The sequence below is a fragment of the Onychostoma macrolepis genome, chromosome 23 (genome assembly GCF_012432095.1).
Source record: "Onychostoma macrolepis isolate SWU-2019 chromosome 23, ASM1243209v1, whole genome shotgun sequence".
Taxonomy (NCBI): Eukaryota; Metazoa; Chordata; class Actinopteri; order Cypriniformes; family Cyprinidae; genus Onychostoma; species Onychostoma macrolepis.
Window position 1 is genome coordinate 28,089,278 of NC_081177.1, and position 24,905 is coordinate 28,114,182.

General features: G+C 38.5%; 1 protein-coding gene and 1 long non-coding RNA gene across 2 annotated transcripts in view; one reads left to right on the top strand and one right to left on the bottom strand.

Moving 5' to 3' along the window:
* The window catches only part of LOC131531568 (uncharacterized), a 33,375-nt gene extending 16,814 nt beyond the window's left edge, over positions 1–16,561 (bottom strand). The window contains exons 1-2 of the mRNA XM_058762403.1: positions 16,484–16,561; positions 12,011–12,645 (exon numbers count right to left, since the gene is read on the bottom strand). Of these exons, the coding sequence (XP_058618386.1) occupies positions 12,011–12,645; positions 16,484–16,532 (684 nt within the window). The 5' untranslated portion in view covers positions 16,533–16,561. The remainder of the gene's footprint in view (positions 1–12,010; positions 12,646–16,483) is intronic.
* Positions 16,562–16,619: 58 nt separating this feature from the next.
* LOC131532275 (uncharacterized) lies at positions 16,620–18,965 on the top strand. The gene is made up of 4 exons (XR_009268864.1): positions 16,620–17,512; positions 17,682–17,898; positions 18,802–18,840; positions 18,922–18,965. It is a non-coding gene; the product is annotated as an uncharacterized LOC131532275 (long non-coding RNA).
* The last annotated feature ends 5,940 nt before the right edge of the window (positions 18,966–24,905 follow it).

Below are 24,905 nucleotides of genomic sequence, written 5' to 3' on the forward strand. Positions count from 1 at the left end.
AATTAAGTAATGTTAACACAGCATGCACACTGAATGCTAATATTAATAATTGTAATTGTTGTAAATGGGTAATATTCAGGGTTAGTTACCTGCTACCTAGTGGTTCGTCACCTCAACTAACATATTAACAAATGTTTCATCTATACAGTTGTAACAGATGGAGTCCTTAGTTTAAAAATGCAGGAACAAATGCGAAAACGTAAAATCTAACGAATAATTGTAATACAGTATGAAGATCTAAATCAACATTTTAACGATTCACTCGTTTTCTCAATGCATCGATGACAAACCCTGACAATGCATATGCATCGACCTTGAAGTGTTCGTGCCCTCAGATCTGTCATTCACACGCTCCACTGTTTACCGCCTGTCACAGGATTGTGTTTGCGCTCAGTCAACGTGATTTCACCAAGTGCAAAATGTTCCTGGATCAACATCCAGAAACATATAGCTCTCACACATTATTGAGCAGCCAATGTGTGATCTCTCATTAGTACTCGTGGTCAGTACTGCCAGAGTAAAGTAGTTTTACTTTTCTGTAGTTTTTCAATGGCTCTCGGTCATACCGTCAACATTACCTGAGCGAAATATTAGAAATATATTTCGAATGGTGATGCGGTTTATATAAGGAAATATCTCGATTTTCAAATATGTGTAAGTAAATGCATGTTGCGCCTTTATAGAATGACATTTGATCTATAATGGGTGATGGGCAAAGTAGACTGATAGTGTAATCTATTAACTACACATAAAAACACGTCTTTTTAATTAAGTAACCTACCAGATATGGGTGATAGAGCCCTACATTTCAGCCCGGGCTGAACTATTTTGATAGTTTCGAAACAGAATTAAGGGTGATTGGGACATAAGGTAAAATGGGACAGTATAACTATACAGAATTTATTTTCTCACCTAATGAGAGTCCTAGGCATAAGACCACATAATTAAAATGAGATGCCCTCATTGGTGTGACATCATGTAGGTGGGTGGGGCATGCATCAAACAGGAAGTTGACCATGAAATGCATAAACTGAAGAAAATGACATAAGCTTTTGCTAGTTTTCATAATAAGGTCCTAAAATAGTAGCCATGACAATATTATATAAACTTTTGATGGAAACATAAATATGATGCACTACTTCTACAAAATCAGTAAAAAAAAAGTTTCTATTTTCCGAATGGTTGTTTTTATTTTTTCCCCATCCACCCAAACACAGTTTGGGGATGATTGGGAACCATTGTATATGATCTATATGTCCTAAATTAGTGGTTTCCAACCTTTTTATTTATGCAAGCCCTAATTAACCACAAAAGTATTCATGAACTATCTAGATTTTGCTAAAATAAAAATTCTGAAATAGAAGCATTTTGAAAATAGAAGCATTATAGATATATATTTTTTTCAGTAAAAAAACATATTCAGGTTTCTGTTAAAGGTTTGTGCAGGTTAAATGTGTTTGTCAAACAGTTAATTGGTGATGGGGCCACCCAACAATTTATTTAATTTATTTATTTATTTATTGCTTGTCTAATATTTTATTTTTAAATATTTTCAATGACTTCAAGACTTCTTTTACCTCAATTACATGTGTTGCATTGTATGAATATTGGATGGATTTATGAAGTGAGAAATAAAGTTGAACAGAAATAAACATGGGCTCTTCATAATGATGAACAGAAAATGAAATAATTGCATATAAAATTATATTAAAGTATGAACTAACTTGTCCAATACAGTACATAGCACATTTTTCACTGATTTAGGGTAGTGTAAGACTGTCCCAATCACCCAAACGTTGTGTGCCAATCACCCAAATGTTACCAAAAAATTTTTTTTGGCTCAGTTTACAGAAAAGTGTACATCACGTAACCTTTCATCATAATATAACATTTTCCTCCTCAAATGGGTATTTAACATCTTCAGTATTAAAGAAATATATAATGTTGGGCTGATGTTTTTAATTTATGGCAAGAAACCTTGCTCATACTAGGGTGAATTAAGGGTGATTGGAACGGTCTTTGAATTTCCGATTTAAGCTGTTTTGGGAGAAGGGGGAAAAATGACGAGCTCGGTTCGGACACGGGCCGGTAATTCTGATAAGCTGTCGGACACGGGCCGGGCTAGGGCCTGAGCGTCTCGGGCCAGGGCCGGGCTAGGGCCTAAATTTGAGGCCCGTGCAGTTGCTCTAATGGATGTCATGCCGTAAAAATATTTTAAATGCATTTAATGTGAATTTAACAACAGAAATATTGTACATTACCAATTATAACACTTTCATTTTACAGAGAACAAAAAACAATTTACATTATCAAAGAACATTTTCATTCAGTCTAGCCAGTTCAGGCACTCTCAAAAACTCCCATTAAAATCACAGACGCACGCTGTTTACACTGTGAAATGAATATCTTACTTACATTTGTACGTACATCTGCACTTTTTTTGTTTCTGATGAGAGAATTCGAGTAACCCCAGAGTGCACCCTGGACAATGGGGCGACACGTGTCGCTCCGCCCACCTTCAATTTCATTGATTTATGATACAGCAGAGCTTATTGGTGTAGACATTTGCGCATGCGTATTCTTTTATATAGGCTACATTTTTATGAGTGATCTATGCTGTTTGGCTGTATTACAGACATATTAAGTGCTAACAACAGCAATTTCAGTTAGAATCAATTAACAAATGTGTTTTTTTTTTAAAACCTATGACGAATTAGTTAGATTAAGTTCCTATCAAACGCTTGGTGGCGGGATCTCCGAGTACTTCGGGCAGAACAGAGCTGTGTAATAGGAGCAGCTCATGAATTCAGTCTGGGGAACAAATTCTTAATTCGTGCTTCTTACCTACGAAAAAAAACCCAGCCCCTGCCGGTGAAGTGGAAGGCCGAATAAATCCATTCTCCAGTGCCTTACAAATGTAATCATCCATTGCTGACCTCTCTGGAGCCAACAACAAGAAGAGTCTACCTCTTGGAGGGCAAGTTCCTGGCAGCAACTCAATGGCGCAATCATAGGGTCGGTGAGGAGGAGTATCGGCCCGGGATTTACTAAACACATCCTGGAGATCGACATATTCCTGGGGGACTCGAGATAGGTCAGGAGAAGAAACAATCAGAGCAGGAGGTGTTAGTTTGACTTGAGGAACGGCTAGTACCTTAGTTCTTGGCGTATTTGACTCATGCTGGTTCCAGATTTGTCGTTTAGGCCCCCAAAAAGACTCAGGAGATGAAATAATTCCATCCATTGGACATGCACATCTCCATCTGGTGAAACGGCTAGTTGGCCAGTCAATTTGAGGATTGTGAGAAACAAGCAAAGAAACAAAGAAAGATGGGTAACTCAAGAACCTCCGGAGATGGAGGATCTTGGGGCAGAGCCAGAGAGTTCAAACGTTGAAGTATTTCTGTGAGTATCTGTTCATGATGTTGAATAGCAGTAGCTTGATTGGTGAGCTCGGATAATATTCTCTCCACATTTGACGAAGGGCCTTGACTCTCTGCTGGGTCCATCTTTTGGTTCAATCTTGCTGTAATGATACAGAAGCAGGAACTGCCAGACTATAGACTAAAATCTTGAAGGTTGTCCTTAGCAGGGCTAGAACCCATATTTCCTGGTCACAGAGCTGGTGTTCTTCCTGAGTGAGCTAAATCAAAGTTGAGGATTTTGAGACCCAAGTGCAGAGGAATAACAAGTGGGAGACGAGCAGTATAAACTTCAAGTGGCTTTACTTGTAGAAGACACAAAAACAAAAACAATGAACAAATTACAAACAAAACCAGAAGCAAAGCTTCCAATAGTTACAAAAAAAGGAAAACAAGCACAATTGCTTACAAAAGACTCACAGTATGCAACATGTAGGTAGGCTCAAGATTGAACAAAAAACAATGGCTAAAGGCAAACTTAAATAGAGCCCTACACAGGTGAGTATCGTCAACAATAATTGCTAGGTACAACTGAGAGTTCTTGCCAATGGTTGCCCCCTGGCAACTGGGAGGAAGATTGCAGGCAACAGACATCCTGCGCCCCCTTGTGGCTGGGAGCAATACTGCTCGTCGTGGCAGGAGTATGACCCCTAGTGGTTGGAGGATGTATTGCTGGCTAAAGTCTTACAATTTATATGTATAGCCTATATTCTTTATTTTAGGATCGGTGGATAAAAACTTAGGATATGATGATAATTCACTGTAGTTCAGTAAGACATAGGACAAACCCGCAAATGGCAAATAAGACAATTATACCAAATAGTCCATCAGCATGAACTGGGGTTTTATGTGTGGATAATGGGAATAAAAACCTTGCTGAAACAATATATATATATATATATTAGTGCTGGGCAACGATTAATCGCATCCAAAATAAAAGTTTTTGTATACATAATATGTGTGTGTATTTACTATGTATATATAAATACACACACATGCATGTATATATTTAAGAAAAATAAATGTTTATATATAATAAATATATTTATATATAATATAAATTATATGAATATAAATATATACATGTTAATACAAGTAAATATTTTCAAAATATATACTGTATGTGTGTGTCTTTATATATACATAATAAATACACACAGTACACACACATATATTATATAAACAAAAACTTTTATTTTGAATGCGATTAATCGCGATTAATCGTTGCCCAGCACTAATATATATATATATATATATATATATATATATATATATATATATATATATATATATATATATATATATATATATATATATATATATAATTTTTTTTTGCATATAGGCCTATTTTAAATGTTTTCGTTTACTAAATAACTGTTATTAAATCTGACCTACAGCAAATATTATTAATGTGCTTTAGTGTGTATTTAAGCAATTCAATTCAATTAAATTCAAGTTTATTTCTATAGCGCTTTTTACGATACAATCGTTGCAAAGCAGCTTTACAGGAAATTACGTTTCTACTATATATATGCATACAGTGCAGAACAGTTGTGCCTTTACATCGTACACCCGTTGTGAGCTTTTGGATATCGGTTTGCGAACTTCCGACACTTTTATGGACAATCTTCGACTCCTTCCTGAGATCGCTAGGACACCCGAGGCTATGCACCCTACCCGGCCGGGCGGAAGTGCTCGCAGGCGGCGTCGAGATCGTAAACAAAGGCGGGGGAAGCGCGGAGGACTAAGAGCTAAGCTAAGGCTAACACCACACCGGCTCTCTTTACCCAGCATTTTCCTTGCCAATGTACGGTCGCTAGTGAACAAAATGGAGGAGATTCGACTCAGCATCACACACAGCAAGAAACTTTTGAACTGTAACGTCCTAATCTTCACGGAAACCTGGTTAAACAGCGGAATACCGGACACCGCTATTGAGCTAGCGGACGCCACACACTCGGGCGGATAGAACATTAGATGGCTCCGGTAAGACCAGAGGTGGTGGATTGTGCATTTACATTAACAAAGCTTGGTGCACAAACTCTGCTATTGTTGGGAGTCATTGTTCAGCTAACCTTGAGTTTCTCATGGTTAAATGTAGACCGTTTATCTACCGCGGAGTTCACTTCCACCATTATAACTGCAGCCTATATTCCCCGGATGCTGATGCCAAGCTTGCTATGAAAGAACTTCACGCAGCCATCAGTAAACAACAGACTGATCACCCGAAGCGGCTTTTATTGTTGCAGGTGACTTTAATCACTCAAACTTAAAGTCAGTGCTACCCAAGTTTCACCAGCATGTTTCCTGTCACACCAGAGGAAACAAAACCTTAGACCATGTTTACACAAACATGGCTGGAGCTTACGTTGCGACACCCCTCCCCCACCTGGGACAGTCAGATCACCTTTCTTTGTTCCTCACCCCCAAATATGCACCCCTCATCAACCGTGTGAAGCCATCAGTGAAGACCATCAAGGTGTGGCCTGCGGGGGCAGATTCCACACTCCAGGAAAGGTTTCTACACACAGACTGGAGTATGTTTGCTTCTCAAGCCACCAGTGGCGCTCACACAGACATTGACTCTTACACCTCCTCTGTATTGGATCATATCAATACCACCATTGACAGTGTTACAACCCAGAAACAGATCACCACATATCCAAATCAGAAGCCCTGGATGAACAAGGAAGTGCGTCTCCTGTTGAAGTCACGCAACACTGCCTTCAGATCAGGAGATGCACAAGCCTACAGCACATCCAGAGCAAACCTGAAGAGGGGCATCAAAAAGGCCAAGCACTGCTACAAGCTAAAGATAGAGGGACACTTTTCCAACTCTGACCCTCGACGCATGTGGCAGGGCATTCAGGCCATCAGTGACTACAAACCCACCCACTCCACCCCCGCAGCCACTGATGTCAACTTCCTGAACGAGCTAAATTACTTTTATGCTCGCTTTGAAAGAGACAACAGAGAAACTGCCACCAAGCTCAATCCCTCAGCTGACCACCCACCAATCATACTCTCCTCCACAGATGTCTGCAAGGCACTGAGCCGGATCAGCGCACAAGGCTGCTGGACCAGACAACATCCCTGGTCGTGTTCTCAGGGCATGTGCGGAGCAGCTCGCTGGGGTTTTACAGACATTTTCAACCTGTCTCTTGCCCAAGCAGCCGTACCAACATGCTTTAAATGCACTTCCATTGTGCCAGTGCCAAAACACTCTAGTCCGAGGTGCCCTAATGACTACCGCCCTGTAGCACTCACACCCATCGTCATGAAGTGCTTTGAGCGGCTGGTCCTGGAACACCTAAAAGACTCTCTACCATCCACATTGGACTCACACCAGTTTGCCTACCGTAGCAATAGGAGCACAGAGGACGCAGTTTCCATGGCACTGCACTCTGTGCTCACTCACCTGGACAATAAGAACACTTATGCACGTATGCTGTTTGTTGACTTCAGCTCAGCATTCAACACTGTCATCCCAACCAAGTTAATAGCCAAACTTGGAGACCTGGGCATCAATACCTCAATGTGTAACTGGATTTTGGACTTCCTGACCAACAGACCCCAGAATGTTCGATCAGGATTCACCTGCTCCACATCCATCACACTTAACACTGGTGTACCACAGGGCTGTGTGCTAAGCCCGTTTCTCTACTCCTCTTCACCTCCGACTGCAAGCCTGTGTATGGATCTAATTCCATCGTCAAGTTTGCAGACGACACCACGGTGATTGGCCTCATCAGTAACAACGATGAGACTGCCTATAGGGAGGAGATCCAGCACCTGGCCACATGGTGCACTGAAAATAACCTGCTCCTCAACACCACCAAAACGAAGGAGCTCATCGTGGACTTCAGGAAGGAGTCAAGAGGCACACACGACACCATCCACATCAATGGAATGGCTGTTGAGCGTGTCTCCAGTTTCAAGTTCCTGGGGATCCACATCTCGGCGGACATGTTGTGGAAAACCAACACCTCCAGCCTGGTCAAGAAAGCTCACCAGCGCCTCTTCTTTCTGAGGACACTGAGGAAGAATCAGCTCTCCTCAGCTATCCTGGTGAACTTCTATCGCTGCGCAATAGAAAGCATCCTGACCAACTGTGTCACAGTATGGTATGGGAGCTGCTCTGTTGCGGAGCGCAAGGCACTGCAACGGGTGGTGAAAACTGCCCAGCGCATCACAGGGACTCCACTACCTGCCATCGAATACATCCAGAGGAAACGCTGTCTGCATCGAGCTCGCAGCATCCTTAAGGACTCCTCTCACCCAGCCCACAGACTGTTTTCTCTCCTGCCCTCCGGTAGGCGTTTCAGGTGCCTCCGGACCAGGACCAGCAGACTAAAGAACAGTTTCTTCCCCAGAGCTGTCTCTTTACTGAACTCTACCCCCCGTTGATCCACTTCCTCATATATTATTAACTCTTCTCTCCTACCTCACATCTGCCTTATTTGCACTACTGAATGTAAATTTTTATCACAGTAACAACTGTTTACTTTTGTATCTTGCACTACCATACCTAAATTGGATTATGCTCATTTGCACTGCCGACTGTTGTTACATTATCAATGCTTACATTAATATTTTGCACCGTATGTCTAATTGTAATACGCAATCACTTCCACTGCACTTTTACACCTTGTTTATAGTAACAGTCATCTGTATATATATTATATTGATAGTACATATCACCTGTAAATTCTGCCTATAGTAATAGCCATCTGTATATTTATTCACTATACATATTCACCTGTAAATTCTGTATATTTATTCACTATACATATTCACCTGTAAATTCTGTATATTTATTCACTATACATATTCACTTGTAATTTCTGTATATTTATTCACTATACATATTCACCTGTAAATTCTGTTTATATTAATAACCATCTTTCTATATATATTTATACATATACTCAGTACATATCCTTGTCCTGCACTTATTCAACCATTGTATATACTGCACTTGCTACTATTGCACTTCTGGTTAGACCTAAACTGCATTTCGTTGCCCTGTACCTGTACTTGTGTAATGACAATAAAGTTGAATCTAATCTAATCTAATCTAATACACATACGCACACATGCACATATATATACATACATATACACATACACACATAAGAAACCCAATATATTTAAGTTATGACAGACTTAACTTGGTAATTATGTGTTGGGTTGGCATCCTCCGTGGTCCTCTGTGGTGTTGCCATCATCTCTTCTCAGGTGTTTGGTCATCTCGGATCTTTTTAAGGGTTGGATCCAGACTGACGCTTCAGTAATTCCTAGTTACCACGGGATGTTAATCCCGTGGCAGAATCAGAGAAACAGATAGAGACATAATTAGCGTAGCTGCTGTTCTATTCAAGCAAAAATGATTTGTTCAACTCAATCTAAAGAATTATAATGTACATTTGATCAGATATAAATGCAGTACAATATTATAAGATGCATTATGTGAATGCTTGGCTAAAGAGATGTGTCTTTAATCTAGATTTAAACAGAGATAGTGTGTCTGAACCCCGAACGTTATCAGGAAGGCTATTCCAGAGTTTGGGTGCCAAATGTGAAAAAGCTCTACCTCCTTTAGTGGACTTTGCTATCCTAGGTACTACCAAAAGTCCATAATTTTGCGACCTTAGGGAGCGGGTTGGATTGTAGCGTGGTAGAAGACTAGTTAGGCATGCAGGAGATAAACCATTTAGTGCCTTATAGGCAAGTAATAATATTTTGTAATTGATCCGGAACTTAATAGGTAGCCAGTGCAGGGACTGTAAAATTGGGGTAATATGATCATATTTTCTTGACCTGGTAAGGACTCTAGCCGCTGCATTTTGGACTATCTGTAGCTTGTTTATTGAAGATGCAGGACAACCACCTAACAGTGCATTACAATAGTCCAGTCTAGAGGTCATGAATGCATGAACTAGCTTTTCTGCATCTGAAACAGGTAGCATGTTTCGAAGCTTGGCAATGTTTCTAAGATGGAAGAATGCTGTTTTTGTACCATGGGAAATATGATTTTCAAAGGACAAGTTGCTGTCTAATATAACACTCAGATTTTTGACTGTAGAGGAAGTAACAGAATCTCTTGGATTACAATTTGCAACTAGACGGATGTACTGAGTACTGTTTTTTGGACCAATAAGTAATATCTCGGTCTTATCTGAATTTAATAGGAGGAAATTATTGGTCATCCAATCTTTTACATTTTTAACACAATCTATTAGCTTAGATAGTTCAGAAGTTTCATCTGGTCTTGTTGAGATATATAGTTGAGTATCATCAGCATAACAATGATAACTAATCCCGTATTTTCTAATAATATCACCAAGGGGCAACATGTATATTGAAAATAGCTGAGGACCTAGGACAGATCCTTGTGGTACTCCATACTTTACTGGTGATAGTTGAGATGACTCCCCATTTAAAAAAAACAAAGTGGAAGCGATCGGATAGGTAGGATCTAAACCATCTTAAAGCCTGCCCTTGAATACCCGTATAGTTTTGTAATCGATCTATGAGTATGTCATGGTCTATAGTGTCAAACGCAGCACTAAAATCAAGTAAAACTAGCAATGAGGTGCAGCCTTGGTCTGACGCAAGAAGCAAGTCATTTGTAATTTTAACAAGTGCAGTTTCTGTGCTATGGTGAGGCCTGAAACCTGACTGAAATTCTTCATAGAGATAATTTTTTTGCAAGAAGCGGCACAATTGAGCAGACACAACTTTTTCTCAAATTTTAGACATAAACGGCAGATTTGAAATGGGTCTGTAATTTGCCAGTTCACTAGAATCTAGTTGTGTTTTCTTAATAAGAGGCTTAATAACCGCCAGCTTGAATGGTTTTGGGACGTGACCTAAAGATAACGATGAGTTAATAATATTGAGAAGCGGTTCTTCTGCTACAGGTAACAACTCTTTCAGTAGTTTAGTGGGTACAGGATCTAATAAACATGTTGTTGGTTTAGATGCAGTGATTAGTTTATTTAGTTCTTCCTGTCCTATAGTTGTAAAGCACTGCAGTTTTTCTTTGGGAGCGATGAATGAAACTGAAGTACTAGACGGTGCAGAACCTACATTTGTTATTGTATTTCTAATGTTATCTATTTTATCAGTGAAGAAATTCATAAAGTCATTACTATTAAACTGTGAGGGAATATTTAGATTGGGTGGCGTCTGTTTATTTGTTAGTCTAGCCACTGTGCTAAATAAAAACCTTGGATTGTTTTGGTTATTATCTATGAGTTTGTGGATATGCTCTGCCCTGGCAGCTTTCAGAGCCTGTCTATAGCTGGACATACTGTTTTTCCACGCAATTCTAAAAACTTCCAAGTTAGTTTTTCTCCATTTGCGCTCAAGATTACGAGTTTCTTTCTTGAGAGAATGAGTATAACTGTTGTACCATGGCGCAGTACGTTTTCTCTAACCTTTTCATATTGAGGGGCAACAGCTTCTAATGTATTAGAGAAGATAGTGCCCATGTTGCTAGTCATTTCGTCTAGTTCACGTGTATTTATGGGTACACAGAGCAGTTGAGATAAATCAGGCAGGTTATTTTTGAATCTGTCTTTGGTGGCTGGAACAATAGTCCTGCCCAGACGATAACGCAGAGCCATATAGTTAATATCGGTAATATGCAGCATGCACGATACAAGGAAATGATCAGTAACATCATCACTTTGAGGTACGATATCTATATCAGTAAGATCAATTCCATGCGATATAATTAAATCTAGCGTATGATTAAAACGATGAGTGGGCCCGGTGACGTTTTGCTTGACTCCAAAAGAGTTTATTAGGTCAGTAAATGCAAGTCCTAACGCATCATTTGTATTATCAGCGTGAATGTTAAAATCTCCGACAATTAGCGCTTTATCAACATTAACCAATAGATCTGAGAGGAAATCTGCAAATTCTTTTAGGAATTCTGTATATGGCCCTGATGGTCTATACACAGTAGCCAGAGCAAGAGATAGGAGAGATTTCTTTTGCATATCTGACAGTGTAACATTAAGTAGAAGTATTTCGAATGAGTTAAACCTGTATCCTGTTTTCTGAGTAACATTGAGAAAATCACTATATATTGTCGCGACACCACCGCCACGACCAGTCTGACGGGGTTCATGTTTATAACAGTAGCTTGGTGGAGTAGACTCATTTAGACCAAAATATTCATTTGGTTTAAGCCAGGTTCCAGTCAAACAAAGTACCTCAAAACTATTATCTGTGATCATTTCATTTACAATAACTGCTTTGGGTGCGAGTGATCTAATGTTTAGGAGCCCAAGCTTTAGAAATTGTTTTTGTTCATTTATTTTGCATTTTTCAGGTTTAATCACAATCAGATTTTTTTCTAGATCCTACATTAAATTTATATGTTGACCTCACTATTCGGGGAACAGATACAGTCTGTATAGATTGGACAACGCAAGTACTTCTGTCATTTAGGAGGGTAGCGCAAAAGCCATCATACCAGTTATTTGAGAACTGGCTTACTAGTCAGATGGAGCGTAGCGTCCTGGAGATGTTGTCCGACAGGAGTTCGGCTCCGTCGCGGGCGATGTGCTGCGTACCGCCTCTATCAGGCTCCTGAAGTCCCTCTTCAGTGTCTCCGTCTGCCGCAGCTTGGTGTCGTTAACCACCGCGTGCAGCATGACAGCGCCGATGCTCTCGTCGCCCTTCAGGATCACGGGTATCTGCTCGGAAACATCGAGAACACGAGCACCAGGGAAACAGTGAGTGTGCACTGTACCTTCAGCTAACGTAGCACGGACGTGCCGGACGATGGAGTCTCCGACGATCACAGCGCCGCGTTCCGTCTCGCGGAGGGGAGCGAAGCGGTTCCGGGTGGAGATCTCGAAGACCGGAGGTGGCGGAGGGGGAGAGGTCATCACCCGGGGCCTGGCTCGCGTCTTCCGCTGCTGGTGCACCCAGGGTCCGTGGTGTCCCAGCGCCGGAGTGAAGGACACCTGGGAAGATCGTGTCCTGGGTGCACAGGGCCTGTGCAGAGAAACACACGGAGTAGAGGTGGTGGGAGTGTTAGCAGCGCGCTGTATACTTACCCCGGACTTGTGAGTGTCAGCCCGGGATGTTTCCAGCGCGGCTCTCCGCTCTCTCAGCTGGGCCTGCTTCTCCACCAGGTCGCGGATCTGCTTCTCCACGGCCTCCAGCTCCAGCTGCACCGAATGTAGCTCGAACATGTCCTCACCTGCACTCAGAGGTGGACACAAATCCGCCATTTAAGCAAGTAACAGTGAAACAATGGTAATGTGTGTAATAGAGTATTAGCAATGTAAGCGAGATTAGCAGCAACCACGCTGGCGATGCTGACTGGCTATAAGCTAATAGCAGACTCGGGAAATCAAAATAAAACTAGTGATAACAAGGCGCTCTGATTGCTTTTGTTGTAGAATGCTATAGGGGATATAATCACACGTTATAGAAACAAAAATGATAGTGTATAAAACTGATTGTAAGATAGAAAATAGACGATAAGGAATTAACTTGACGGAGCTCAAGCTCAAAACACGCAGTAACAACAGTCTCAGCAATGCGCATGCGCAGATCAATAAATGTTAATTTTCTCTGCAACATATTTATTTATACTTTTATATATAGGCTATATGCACAAATTAAATTACTGGTTTTATGGCTCAGTCCTTTAAAAAGAACCAGGAATCACTGTACTATATTAAGCTGATTTTAGATTTTTAGTAGTTATAGTCTTTAATAAATAAAAAAAATATATTAATCACAGAGAAAGTCTCTTTTACTCTTAAAAGTGCTCACGTACCTATTGCACAGATTTACAGCTCTGAGTGATTTAATATTCTATATTTATGCAGGTCTATATGGGTACAATGATCGAGTGTTAATAATTGAATCTAAATTCATCCCGTACACAGATTATAACACGCACACACAATGAGGGTGTGGATACATAAATAATTCTGATGTCACGGACACTTATTTAGGCCTACTATAAGATAGAAACCTTTAAAAACTGTAAGAGAATCAATATAGGCTCAAATATTTTATTAAGATATAAACAAGGAAACATTGAGCTTGCTATGAAAACATTTTATTAGCACTTCATAACCTACAAGTTTGTGACGCATTGAGCAACTTTGGCTATAACTCATCTCTTTAAACAACAAAAAACGGTTGCGCGTTAAAATGTAAAATCAGCTGCTTATGTTCGTGTTTGTCCATCTCTAAAATAGCCTACAGTAAATTATCATAATTTGTGTATAAAATCCAAGCGGCAACCTCCCGCTCTCTCTCGTGAAGCCAACACGGAAGTGAAAAACTGCAATTCATCGACTGGCCGCTGGAGGCTGGTTGCAAAAGGGAGTCAATCCCATAGACTCCCCATGTTAAAATGCCCAACTTTACAACAGAAAAAAACATGTTTACAGCCTGGTGCAAAAAAATTATTTTGGTCTATATAGCAAATTTTGCCCTTCATGACAACTGTGAGGGGTGAATTTTTTTAGAACTCATCTGTTTAAATTATATTGACCCTTAAAGTTCTGCATAATTAGAGCGTGGCCAGTTGAGTGACAGGCGGATTGCCGCTGCTGTCACCACTGGCGAGATAGGTGGGCGTGGTTTCAGCAACCAGCTCCACCCATGTACCGCCTTTTTGCCCATTTCGGATTATCCGGGAGTGACGCGTGGTGACGCGCTTGCCAAGTTGGCGGCGGCCGGCTCCGCCCACTTTAGACTTCAAAAATGCTCTTCAGAAACCTATGGGTGACGTCACGGACACTACGTCCATTTTTTTTTATACAGTCTATGATAAAATCCCAATTTAGTGCTGATCCGCGGCCTGCCGATCCTCAAGGAAACATGAATGAAGGGCTATTCAGCTGAAGAACCCGGGGGTGTTTATTTGTAAACAATGACTTCATCTGACTAAAATTACCATGGTTACTAAACAGATAATAATTAAGATAGGCCTATGAGTCTAGAGTTAGCACATAATATTTCTGTAATATGGCCAAATTAAATACAAAATCGTACACAAAGGAATGCGCACGCTGGGGTCTACACCAATAAGATTTGCCGTGTTATAAACCAATGGAATTGGGGGTGTCGCCCCGCCTCAATCGTCCAGATTGCACTCTGGAGTACATGGAGAATTCAGTCAGCGAGCAAGTGAACAAAACACCGTGTTTCAGCAATGACTCATCTGAACGTCTGTGATTGGCCCTTGCATTCATAAGCTCAACAGAATCGTGTGTGATTGGTTATAATCCAGCGCTGTACAAACACGTCTGTCTCTGGCTCAGCATCAGCCAGCGAACACAGATTTGAATTTAGCAGCTGCTTGTGCCAGGTGTACCGACAAAACATGCTACCTATCAGATTGTGCTACCAATAATATATTTGCATTGTTTTAAGGGTAAGTTTAGGGTAAGGGTAGGTGTGGACGGGTAGGTTTAGGGTAGGGGTATATGGACATTAAAAAAAGCCTCAAACCACATGAATAAGATGCTAGCACAATCTGATAGGTAGCATTTTTCGCTATCAATTTGTGCTACCTATCTTTTTAATGGGAGGTAGCACAATCCAAGCGGGTAGCACAAATCGTCAGAACACCGGCAGTGCCGCACTGAACGATCTAATCACGTGTGATCCTATCAAATATAAAAAAATATTATTCGGCTATTATTTGTCTTTTGGAAGCTGCATTCCACTTGGCTCAGAAATCTGAGGGGGCACTTTTAATGGGCATGATGCAGTTCCATTGAAATAAATTTTAACAATGTCGTTAAACCGAATGTACAAAGGAAACTGTTCAAATAATTACAGCATTAACAACAACCTCGAAATAAGAGCGCAAGGTTTATCTGTTGATCAGATGCATGAAAGTAGAATCGCAAACAGACATCAGCCACGTTTTTCAGAATCATCATTCGCCGATGGAGGGGGGAAATATTAGCCTTTTATTTTATGAAAATGAGATAGGCCTAAAGAAGTTTTCGCATTGAAAGAGAAGTGATCTCATGCTCAGAACATAAGATGTGACAGGAAATGCCTAATAAAGGCATCCATCTATCGCTGCAGCTAAGTTGAATAAAAAGCAGAATTAACTGATGAAACGTTAAGACAATATAAATACAGTAAATAAAGTTTATGAATGATGCAGTGCTAACTGACATAATTTATTACAGTATAGAAACTATAAAGTATATTTTCTACCTTATTCTGTGCAGAAAATGGAAATAATTGTTTGTAGTATATAAATTAGTGCTGTCAATCGATTAAAAAAATAACTAATTAATCGCATGTTTTTTTTTCTGAAATTAATCGCGATTAATCCCACCTAACATTATTTTTTTTTAAATATACTTTTATATTGCAATAATTTCACATTCAATCTTCAAATTAATGTAGAAACCACATAAATACAGTATATTTTTAATATTTGATTAATGGCATCTTTTTTATGACTGAAGGCCAGTATCACTGATACTACTATCAGACAATACAAATATTGAATCAATGTTGATTTTTTTTGTCAGCATTTCACTGGTGAAACTTTAGACTGTCAATCCCTCATTCAGCACTTAAATATGGTACATTTTCCTGAAATGTAGTGAGCACATGCTCATCAAACAACAAATTCTGAAAATCGTCACCACTAGCAACACCGTTAAATACATAAAACTGTCTGCTGAGTGTGTGGATTAACAAAGAACTGTGACCATTAGATAGAACTCAGATAAACAAATTAAAATTAAAATTAGCAGCAGCAGCAGTAGTAATGTTTTTACATTAGTAATTAATTGTGTTCATTACCTGTTTTTGGCTAGCTAGAGGAGTACATTCAGCCAGAGACTGATAATGACTAAATGCTCCAATGAATGTCCTTATAATTCTTGTGGTCATCCCATTAACTTAAATTAAACATTTTTATTTTTAAATCAAAATATTTTTAATCTATAATTAAAAATTAAAATTATAATTATAATTTATATTATTTATAATTTATATATTAATTATAATTATTAGATTTAAATCATGTGGAATATACATACATTTAATGATACCTAAGGAGAATAGAGAGAATTCAGAGGTTTTTTTCATGCACCACAATCCAGTCCATTAGGTGGCAGTAATGCAGCTAAAGCTGGCTGCCAACCGCCAATCAAATCAAAGCGCGGGATAACAGATTTCAAATGCGAAACGGACGGAAACCAGGCCTAATGCCGAGTTCACACTGCACGATTTTAGCCCGATTTTTCACTCGCCGACAGGTTTTGATAAATCGCCGACAAATGCCCGACATCGGAGGCAAATCGGAGCTCGTTCACGCGAGTGACAATCGCGCAGTGTGAATTACCAAAGACGCGATCTGAGGGAATCGCCGACATGTCGCCGACGCCCGCGAAATATTTGGCATGCTAAATATCTGGAGCTGTCGGCGATTCACAATCACGCTGTGTGCAATGATTTCTGACTGAAAACTACATCGCGATGACCTTCAGCCAATGAGAGACAAAGATACAGGGCAGAGGGAAGTTCAGTGAGTTATAGACCATATCAGTATTTTAATATGTACAATTATATCATACAGAAACAAGCACAAACGCTTGACCAGCCACAACATCAGCATAACAGTTACTGCAAAATTATTATTTACCACTCTTTGCAGAACACAATCCCTGTTCCCTGCATCTCCCTCCTGCATAATCTGTTTTTGTTTTTGTAGCTGGAAATCAGGGCACAGACAATTTGCAGGCTATATTTTTTTTAATACTTCCAGTCTCGCTCGAGAACTGACGCATGCAGGTTCTGGCGTTATTTCCTTATCACTTCTCGCGTGTGTTTTGTTGTGAAACGTAGTTTGCGGATCAGACAGAGTTGTCGGCGATTCTTCCTATTGTGAAATCGTGCAATGTGAAACCCCCTGTCGCCGATCCATCGTGCAATGTGAACACAGCAGCGACTGAATGCTACCCCAGATAGTCACGCAGTGTGAAAACAACAGCGATCCGACGAGTTTGAAAATCGTGCAGTGTGAACTCGGCATAAAGGGTAACGGCAAAGTGTTTTTTTTTTTAGAGGTAATAAAAGATTACTAAAAAATAAAAATAAAACTTGACATAAAACATAGAAATAATTATATATATATATATATATATATATATATATATATATATATATATATATATATATATATATATATATATATATATATAAAAATCATTTTAACTTAACTTACTTTCTTTACAGAGAGTTCCCTTTATATGACGACAGTTGACAGATCCTTTACTTAGCTACGAACACAACGCATTCACCTCAGAGAAAAGAAGTACTGATTTCATTTCGCGTACATTTCACTATTCATCTTCCGTTACAACTTATGTGTTTTTCTGGACAAGTCCAAGTGAACTGCGAGTCTGCGACGAGTCACATGAACGCGCGCCGTCCAGACCAAAGAACGGCCGAGGTAAGATTTTTTATTAAATATATTTCACTTTGTTTTTCCACCAAACCTTACCAGACACAATACTGAGAGTGCAATGTTTGTGTTTGAACACTGTGTGTGACCGCATACGCAGGCTGATCGCGATTTTGACTTTTCTTCCTAAAAAAAACAAACGTAAACATATTTCTACAAACTTATTTGCGCCATCGACCTTATTTGAATTTCGTGGGAGGGAAAACCTTGCATTATTTGATTTTATGTAATTTTTATGTTATGTGAACAATTTTATATATTACTTTTTGTTTTACTGTACACCTGTGACACACCTTAAGTCAAGTCACCTTTATTTATATTTATATAGCGCTTTTAACAATACAGATTGTGTCAAAGCACTTAACAGTATCAAATTGGAGGATAGAGTGTCAGTCATGTATAATGATGAGATTAAACAGTCAATTTTCAGTTAAAGGCATTTCATTATTGAATTCAGAGATGTCATTGTCTAGCTCAGTTTAGTTTAAATAGTATCTGTGCAACCAAATCGGCGATAATCGCTAGAAATTAAGTGTCCCCAACTGAGCAAGGAACCAAAACTCCCTCTGAGACAGAATGGAGAGAAAAAAAAACCTTGGGAGAAACCAGGCTCAGTCGGGGGTCAGTTCTCCTCTGACCAGACGAAACCCGCAGTTCAATTCCAACCGCAGCCATGTCAGATTGTGTAAAGGGCTTATCTGATTCCCGTGGACTTAAAGGGGTAGTTCACCCCAAATGAAAATTTGCTGTTAATTTACTCACCCTCAGGTCATCCAAGGTGTGGGTGACTTTTTTCTCCAGTATAACAGTAAAGACACAAAACCAATTACAACCAATATTTGGTTAACCTAATAGCTATATTTTTCATTCTTCATTTATCCATTTTTGTAGGCCCATCAGTGGGACATTTCCTTGGTTTGCTCACATCAGGTAAGAATTAATTTCTGTTGATTGTTACCTGTGACAGGTGTTGCATACTCTTAATTTTTACTTTTACCTTTTTAAATCTAGGTCAGAGGATGGAATCTCCTGGATCAAGGTTAATAATAAAAGGCAAGTTTATTTAAATGTACAAAATACACGTCTTAAAGCATCTTAATGTTAATACAATCTTTTATTTTGTAAAGGGAAGTACTGTAAGATGATTTTTAAGCTATTTATTTAAGCTGCAGCAGTAAATAGTGAAAGAGTTATAGTCTCATCTCCAGTCCTCAGGCCCCCCTCCCAGAATGTTTTAGATGTCTCACTAATTGAAACACCTGGTTCAGCTGTAACATTCTGGGAGGGGAGGCCTGAGGACTGGAGCTGAGAAACTCTACACTAAGGGTTATGAAAAATTAAGGCTGTGTATCATAGAAGTTGTTGATATACTGTGTTTTTTTTTCTCAAACTGCTTTCCCATTGCTTAGACTAGGTTCACACTGCAGGCTAAAGTAGTCCAAATTCGACTTTTTGCCCAAATGTGACCCATATCTGATTTTCTTATGACAGTCTGAACAGCACAAATCCAATTTTTTTTTTCAAATCAGGCCCAGGCCACTTTCATATGTGGTTCTAAATCGGATACATAGCCGATGTTTTGCAATGCGACTTCAGTCTGAACGGCCATGTCGCATTTTCATTGAAATGCGACAGACGTCGCAATTCTGCACTGGAGGAAATCGTGCTCTCCTTCTTCTTAATATTCTTCTTCTTATCACTTCATTATTTAGGCTCCGATTGCACATTAACTTAAAAATTGCCAAACACGCGCTAACACGAGCAGCATCCATTTTTATTTCCGCAAACACAGTGCGCTGCGTCTGATGTCACGTCTTCTTCTGCGCATGCGGGTCACTTCAGGGCTGTATACGGTTCACACATGATACTGATGACAGTTAGCCTGGTAATACCAAACTCTGCTACTTCGCTTTGCTTCGTAGACAGAGTCTGGAAGGGCATAATTGACAAGTGTTTACTTTCTCGTGGGCGGGCGCTTGTCTGAAGTTTAAAATCATTGGTGTACCCGTAAGCCAATCGCATAACGGTTGGTTATGACGTATGTAAAGCGCCGGCTCAGCCGCCTCGAACTTCCACTGTAAACACAGGTATGTGGCAAACACAAAACCATCGAGCGAAATATCGGAGTGAAGATGGCTGTGAACGACTTTTGCAGATTATGTGAAGTAAATCTAAGCATCCACAATTATCGCCTTGCCAGACTTTGGCCTCCCCAGTTTCTCGCTGACGATCGGTAACAGTTGATAAATTAAACTTTTCCCAAAACCTGTCAGGAGTAGGGCCACAACATCACCTCCATTCAAAATGTGAACCAAACACTCTTCTTGTTCGGGCTTCAGTTGGCAAATGCCGGGAATATTCTCCACAACAGAGCGAATAGCATCCCGTCCGCTGTCGTGTTAGATGTCCCTCACCTAAACTACAATCTTAAATTCGGCGCTTAGCGTCTACGTCACGGCTCTCAGCCCACCCTCTGTTCGTTGATTGGCCCGGCTGCTGCCTTATTCTGAAGTGACTGGAATACTGGCTGAACTAGTGTCTAGAGGTCTGGGGTTTCATCATGAGACACAGCTACCAGAGCGGATTCTTCAAAGTGAAGATGACAGATGTGTGATGGTAATTTACATTAAGATTTATTTATTGTTGTTTTATTTATTTATTTATTGACAAAAGCATGTTTTTCATTCAACACGGAAACTACATTCCCATGACATTTATTTGTAACCTACACTGTAAAAACAAATCTGTTAAATTTACGGAAAAATACCGGCAGCTGTGGTTGCCAGAATTTTACCGGGAAAAATACGGTAGCAACATTTTAGGATTTACAGAACTATTTAAATTTACAGTGAAAAACTGTATCTCATTGACTGATACAATGTTAATACACAAACCTTTCAGTTAACTCATTTTATTTGCAGAAACCGACTACGCTTAAATTATCCAACTACCATTTGTTTATAAACTAATATTTATAATGTTTATGTAATGTGAGCATAAGAGTATTGAGAACTATTTTGTTTAAGTCCATGAAGAAAATCTTACTGATTTATGCAAAGTCATCAATTCAGCTCAAATCTCTTGCAAATAACAACAGCACACATACATGTGTGATTAAAACTAGCAAAAAGATTCTCACTATTTCAATAACTACACAGTTACTGATTTTAAATAAAACAACATGCAGCATAACATCAGTGTCCCTTTTTAAATTCTTTCATATTGGTTTGTCAACTTAACTTGTAGAGTAGTATTACTACCATAAACAATATGAAATTAGTTACAAATCACCCATATTGTTTGACACTAACTGAGATCAGTGATCCAGGTCATCAGATGATGATGATGACCCCTTTTAAGTTTGAACTAAAACTACAAGCTCTCTTGGCTGTTCTTGTCATAACGAATGTGCTTTATAAACACAATTATAACAACCAAAGAAAAACTATCCTTAAAGAGTCAAGGGTCAAGAGCATAACTAAAGCAAACACCGATCACCAAGATGGTGAGGTCAAACAAAACATTTGAAATAAAATATAAACCTCTGTTAATTCGTAGATATATGACAGAAATGAAGTCAAACTGGTGGAGCTGGGGATGCTGTTTGTGGAGTTGTTTAATCATCCTCTGCTGTTTTATTTCAGTTGATTTCATTTAAGGCTGTATGTCAGTTGTAGTTTTGTTTCTTGTTCTTTCCTTCAGTGATTGTGTTTGTTAACAGCAGGTGTTCATCAGTGTCTGAATTCACTCATATGTTCTCAATCACTCTGTCTAGTGGACTATATAGTGAAGTAATGTAGGACTAGTGAATGAGGGTGTAGGGTGTGGTTTCAGACACAGTCTATGAGTGTCGACTCTGAGGCTACTTTCTCAAAAACAAAGGTTAGATCTATTACAGGTATTCACTGTATATAGTAAGGAAACTTACTCTTAATCATTTAACAGGTTATTACTGTGGTATTTTACAGTTTTGTACTGTTAAAATCACAATCATTTTTTACAGTGTATCCATGTTTTGTGCAAATATGTTCCTGACACTTATAGGTTGGCTGTTTTGCTGTTGGAGGAGCATCAGTTGAGGCATATATTAGGATGCTGGGCTGTACTCTAACCATTGAGTCGGCTTCTCAGATGAACTGGACAGTAGGAGACCGAAAGATCAGCATGAACAACAACAAAAAAAACTAATTTAGAGACACCAGGCTCCAAGATGTGCATGGTAAGTCTCCACATGGGTCCTTTGGTCTTAAATTCAGTTTGATCAAATTTAAATCCATTAAAAGTCTTAAATATCTTAAATGGAATGAGAAAAGCCTTAGTTATGTTTTCAAGAGGTCTTAAATTAAAAAAAACAGGAATTACAAAATGGCCTAATATGATTATTAAGGGTTAAGGCCCGTTCAGACCAAGAGCGATAACTTTAAAGATAACTATGCTCATCTGTTTATTCTAAGCACACCCATCTGCTTTTCAGAACTATATCTTTATCGTTATCTTTAGTGTTATCGTCCTTGGTGTGAACAGGCCTTCAGTTCACTCAAAACTGTTGTTCCAAACCTGTCAATTTTTTTTGTTTAGTTTTTTTTACAAAAGATGATATGTTGAATAATGTTGGTAACCCAACAGCTGACGGAAACCATTGACTTCCACTGTACAGGGAAAAAATCCTATGGAAGTTAATGGCTACTGTCAACTGGTTACCAACATTGAGGCAATGCCGTTTATATCAATATACAGTAGTTTGATATTTGCATAATCCAATTTGAAAAAATGCTTTATATTAAGGGTTTCAAAATAATACGTATGTCTATAGGTGCTTAATTTCTATATTAAAATTAAATAGTCTTAAATTTTAATTCACCATGTTTTAGCTTGAATGTAAACCTTTTATCAAATTTCAATTTGCACTTAATTTTGTAGTACATTAAGTCACATTTCCAAATACTTAGGACCCAACTTCTTTCAGTTATACACTACTACTACTAATCAAATGTTTTACAACATTGTGCAGGTTTAACATCCTGTTTGTTTTTATACTTTAGATGCCTAACAACAAGGGAAAGTTGAGAAAAGGTAGGCCTGCTGTGACAGTGCAAAAATGGCTCCATTGTGGTCCTGAACGGCTTGTGGGCATTGCCTTGTGGTGGAAAGCTTATCAGACTATCCGTTTAATGAGTAAAGACATCTTTTTTGAATCAGAAAAGTAGCTTCAATCTGTGAAACGCTTCAAGTCCTAAACGTCAAACTGGTAATGTTTCAGTCTGTAGTATTTTAGTGTTTCTGCCTTTGATGGTGAGTTTTCATTTGCATTTACTTCCATTTTGCAGATGCAGTTTGCATTTGTTAGGCCTATATGTGTCAGCTTTACAGGCTCTTCCTGGCATTTGCTTTATAAATTCAGAATTAACTGTTCCATGTAATTAAGTCACTTTGTCATTCATTTGACCATATTCTGTATGTAAATTGTATTTTAAGCTTTGTTTCCCAGTTTCACAAGGCTAGTCCCAGACTAAAATGCATGTTTGAGCTGTCTTAACTGAAAATAACTTGCTCTGACAGATCTTAATGTCATTGGCATTGCCTGTCTCAAGATGCACACCAGTAATATATATATTTTTTTTATTGCATTTTTATAAAAGCTGTTTAAGTATCCTAATTTAAGGCCTAGTTCTGGCTTAAACTAAGCCCTGTCTGTGAATCCGTGCCTATATGTTTTGAAGTCACCACCAAGTTTTTATTTATTTATTTATTTATTTTTAAAGAATCACTTTTTTTACTTGAATATAATGTTACTTTCCTGTTCAAATAGTGTGGGGGCAAAAATAAATATTTTTGCATGTAAACTGACTGATGTTGTTTACTTTGAGTGACTTTTTTTATTTTAAAACCACATTAATTGCAGTCCTGCATGTTGTCTGTTTGAAAGGAGTAAAAAGCAGGATTGATTTGATAATGTTTCTATGTTGATTCAATGTTAAATAAGTGATTTAATTTACGTTGAAGAAATGTTGATTTTATGACCATCTTGGTCTATTTTTGATTGATTTTTCATCGTTGAAATATCATTATTTCAGGGTGCAAACCTGACGAAAAATCGATGTTAAACTTCAACATTGATTCAATTATTATTTGATTGATGCATCGGTAACACTTTACAATAAGGTGTCATTTGTTAAAATTAGTTAATGTATTAACATGAACAAACAATGAACAATGCATTTATTACACTATTTATTAATCTTTGTTAATGTTAGTTAATGAAAATACAGTTGTTCATTGTTTATCCATGTTAGTTCACAGTGCATTAACTAATGTTAACAAAAACAACTTGTGATTTTAATAATGCATTAGTAAATGCTGAAATGAATATTAACTAAGATTAATAAATGCTGTAGAAGTTTTGTTCATTCTTAGTTCATGTTTACTAATGTTGTTAACTAATGAACCTTATTGTAAAGTGTTACCGACGCATCAACATTGATTCAATGTTGATTCAGTGTTGGTCTGCTATCTATAGCCATTCAGTATAATTACATTATAATTGAGAGCTATCAATTTTAACATTTATTAGACTTTAATAAAATAACTTCTAATTTAAGTGAACTTTAAACAATCTTCACACACTGTAAAAAATGTTCACCTATTTCAACTTAAAAACTTAAGTTTTGTAGCTGCCTTAAATTTTTAAGTATAAACAAATTACAAATACAAGTCATTTCAACTCACTTTGTAAAATCCTGACTAGCACTGAACCACTCTCTGTAAGTTGATTGGACTTTTCCGTATTAGTTGTTTCAACTAATCATATCAAGTTAAAAAAAAAAAGTAATCACTTGTGAACCTCAACAATGGTGACCATATAAAAAAAAACAATCATGCAGCAATGCATGCTGGGATCCATGGATGAGTTTTGTACTATGCTAGTACCCAGCATGCATTGCAGCATGAATTTTCTTTTTTTTCTTGTTTTATAATGGTCACCATTGTTGAGGTTC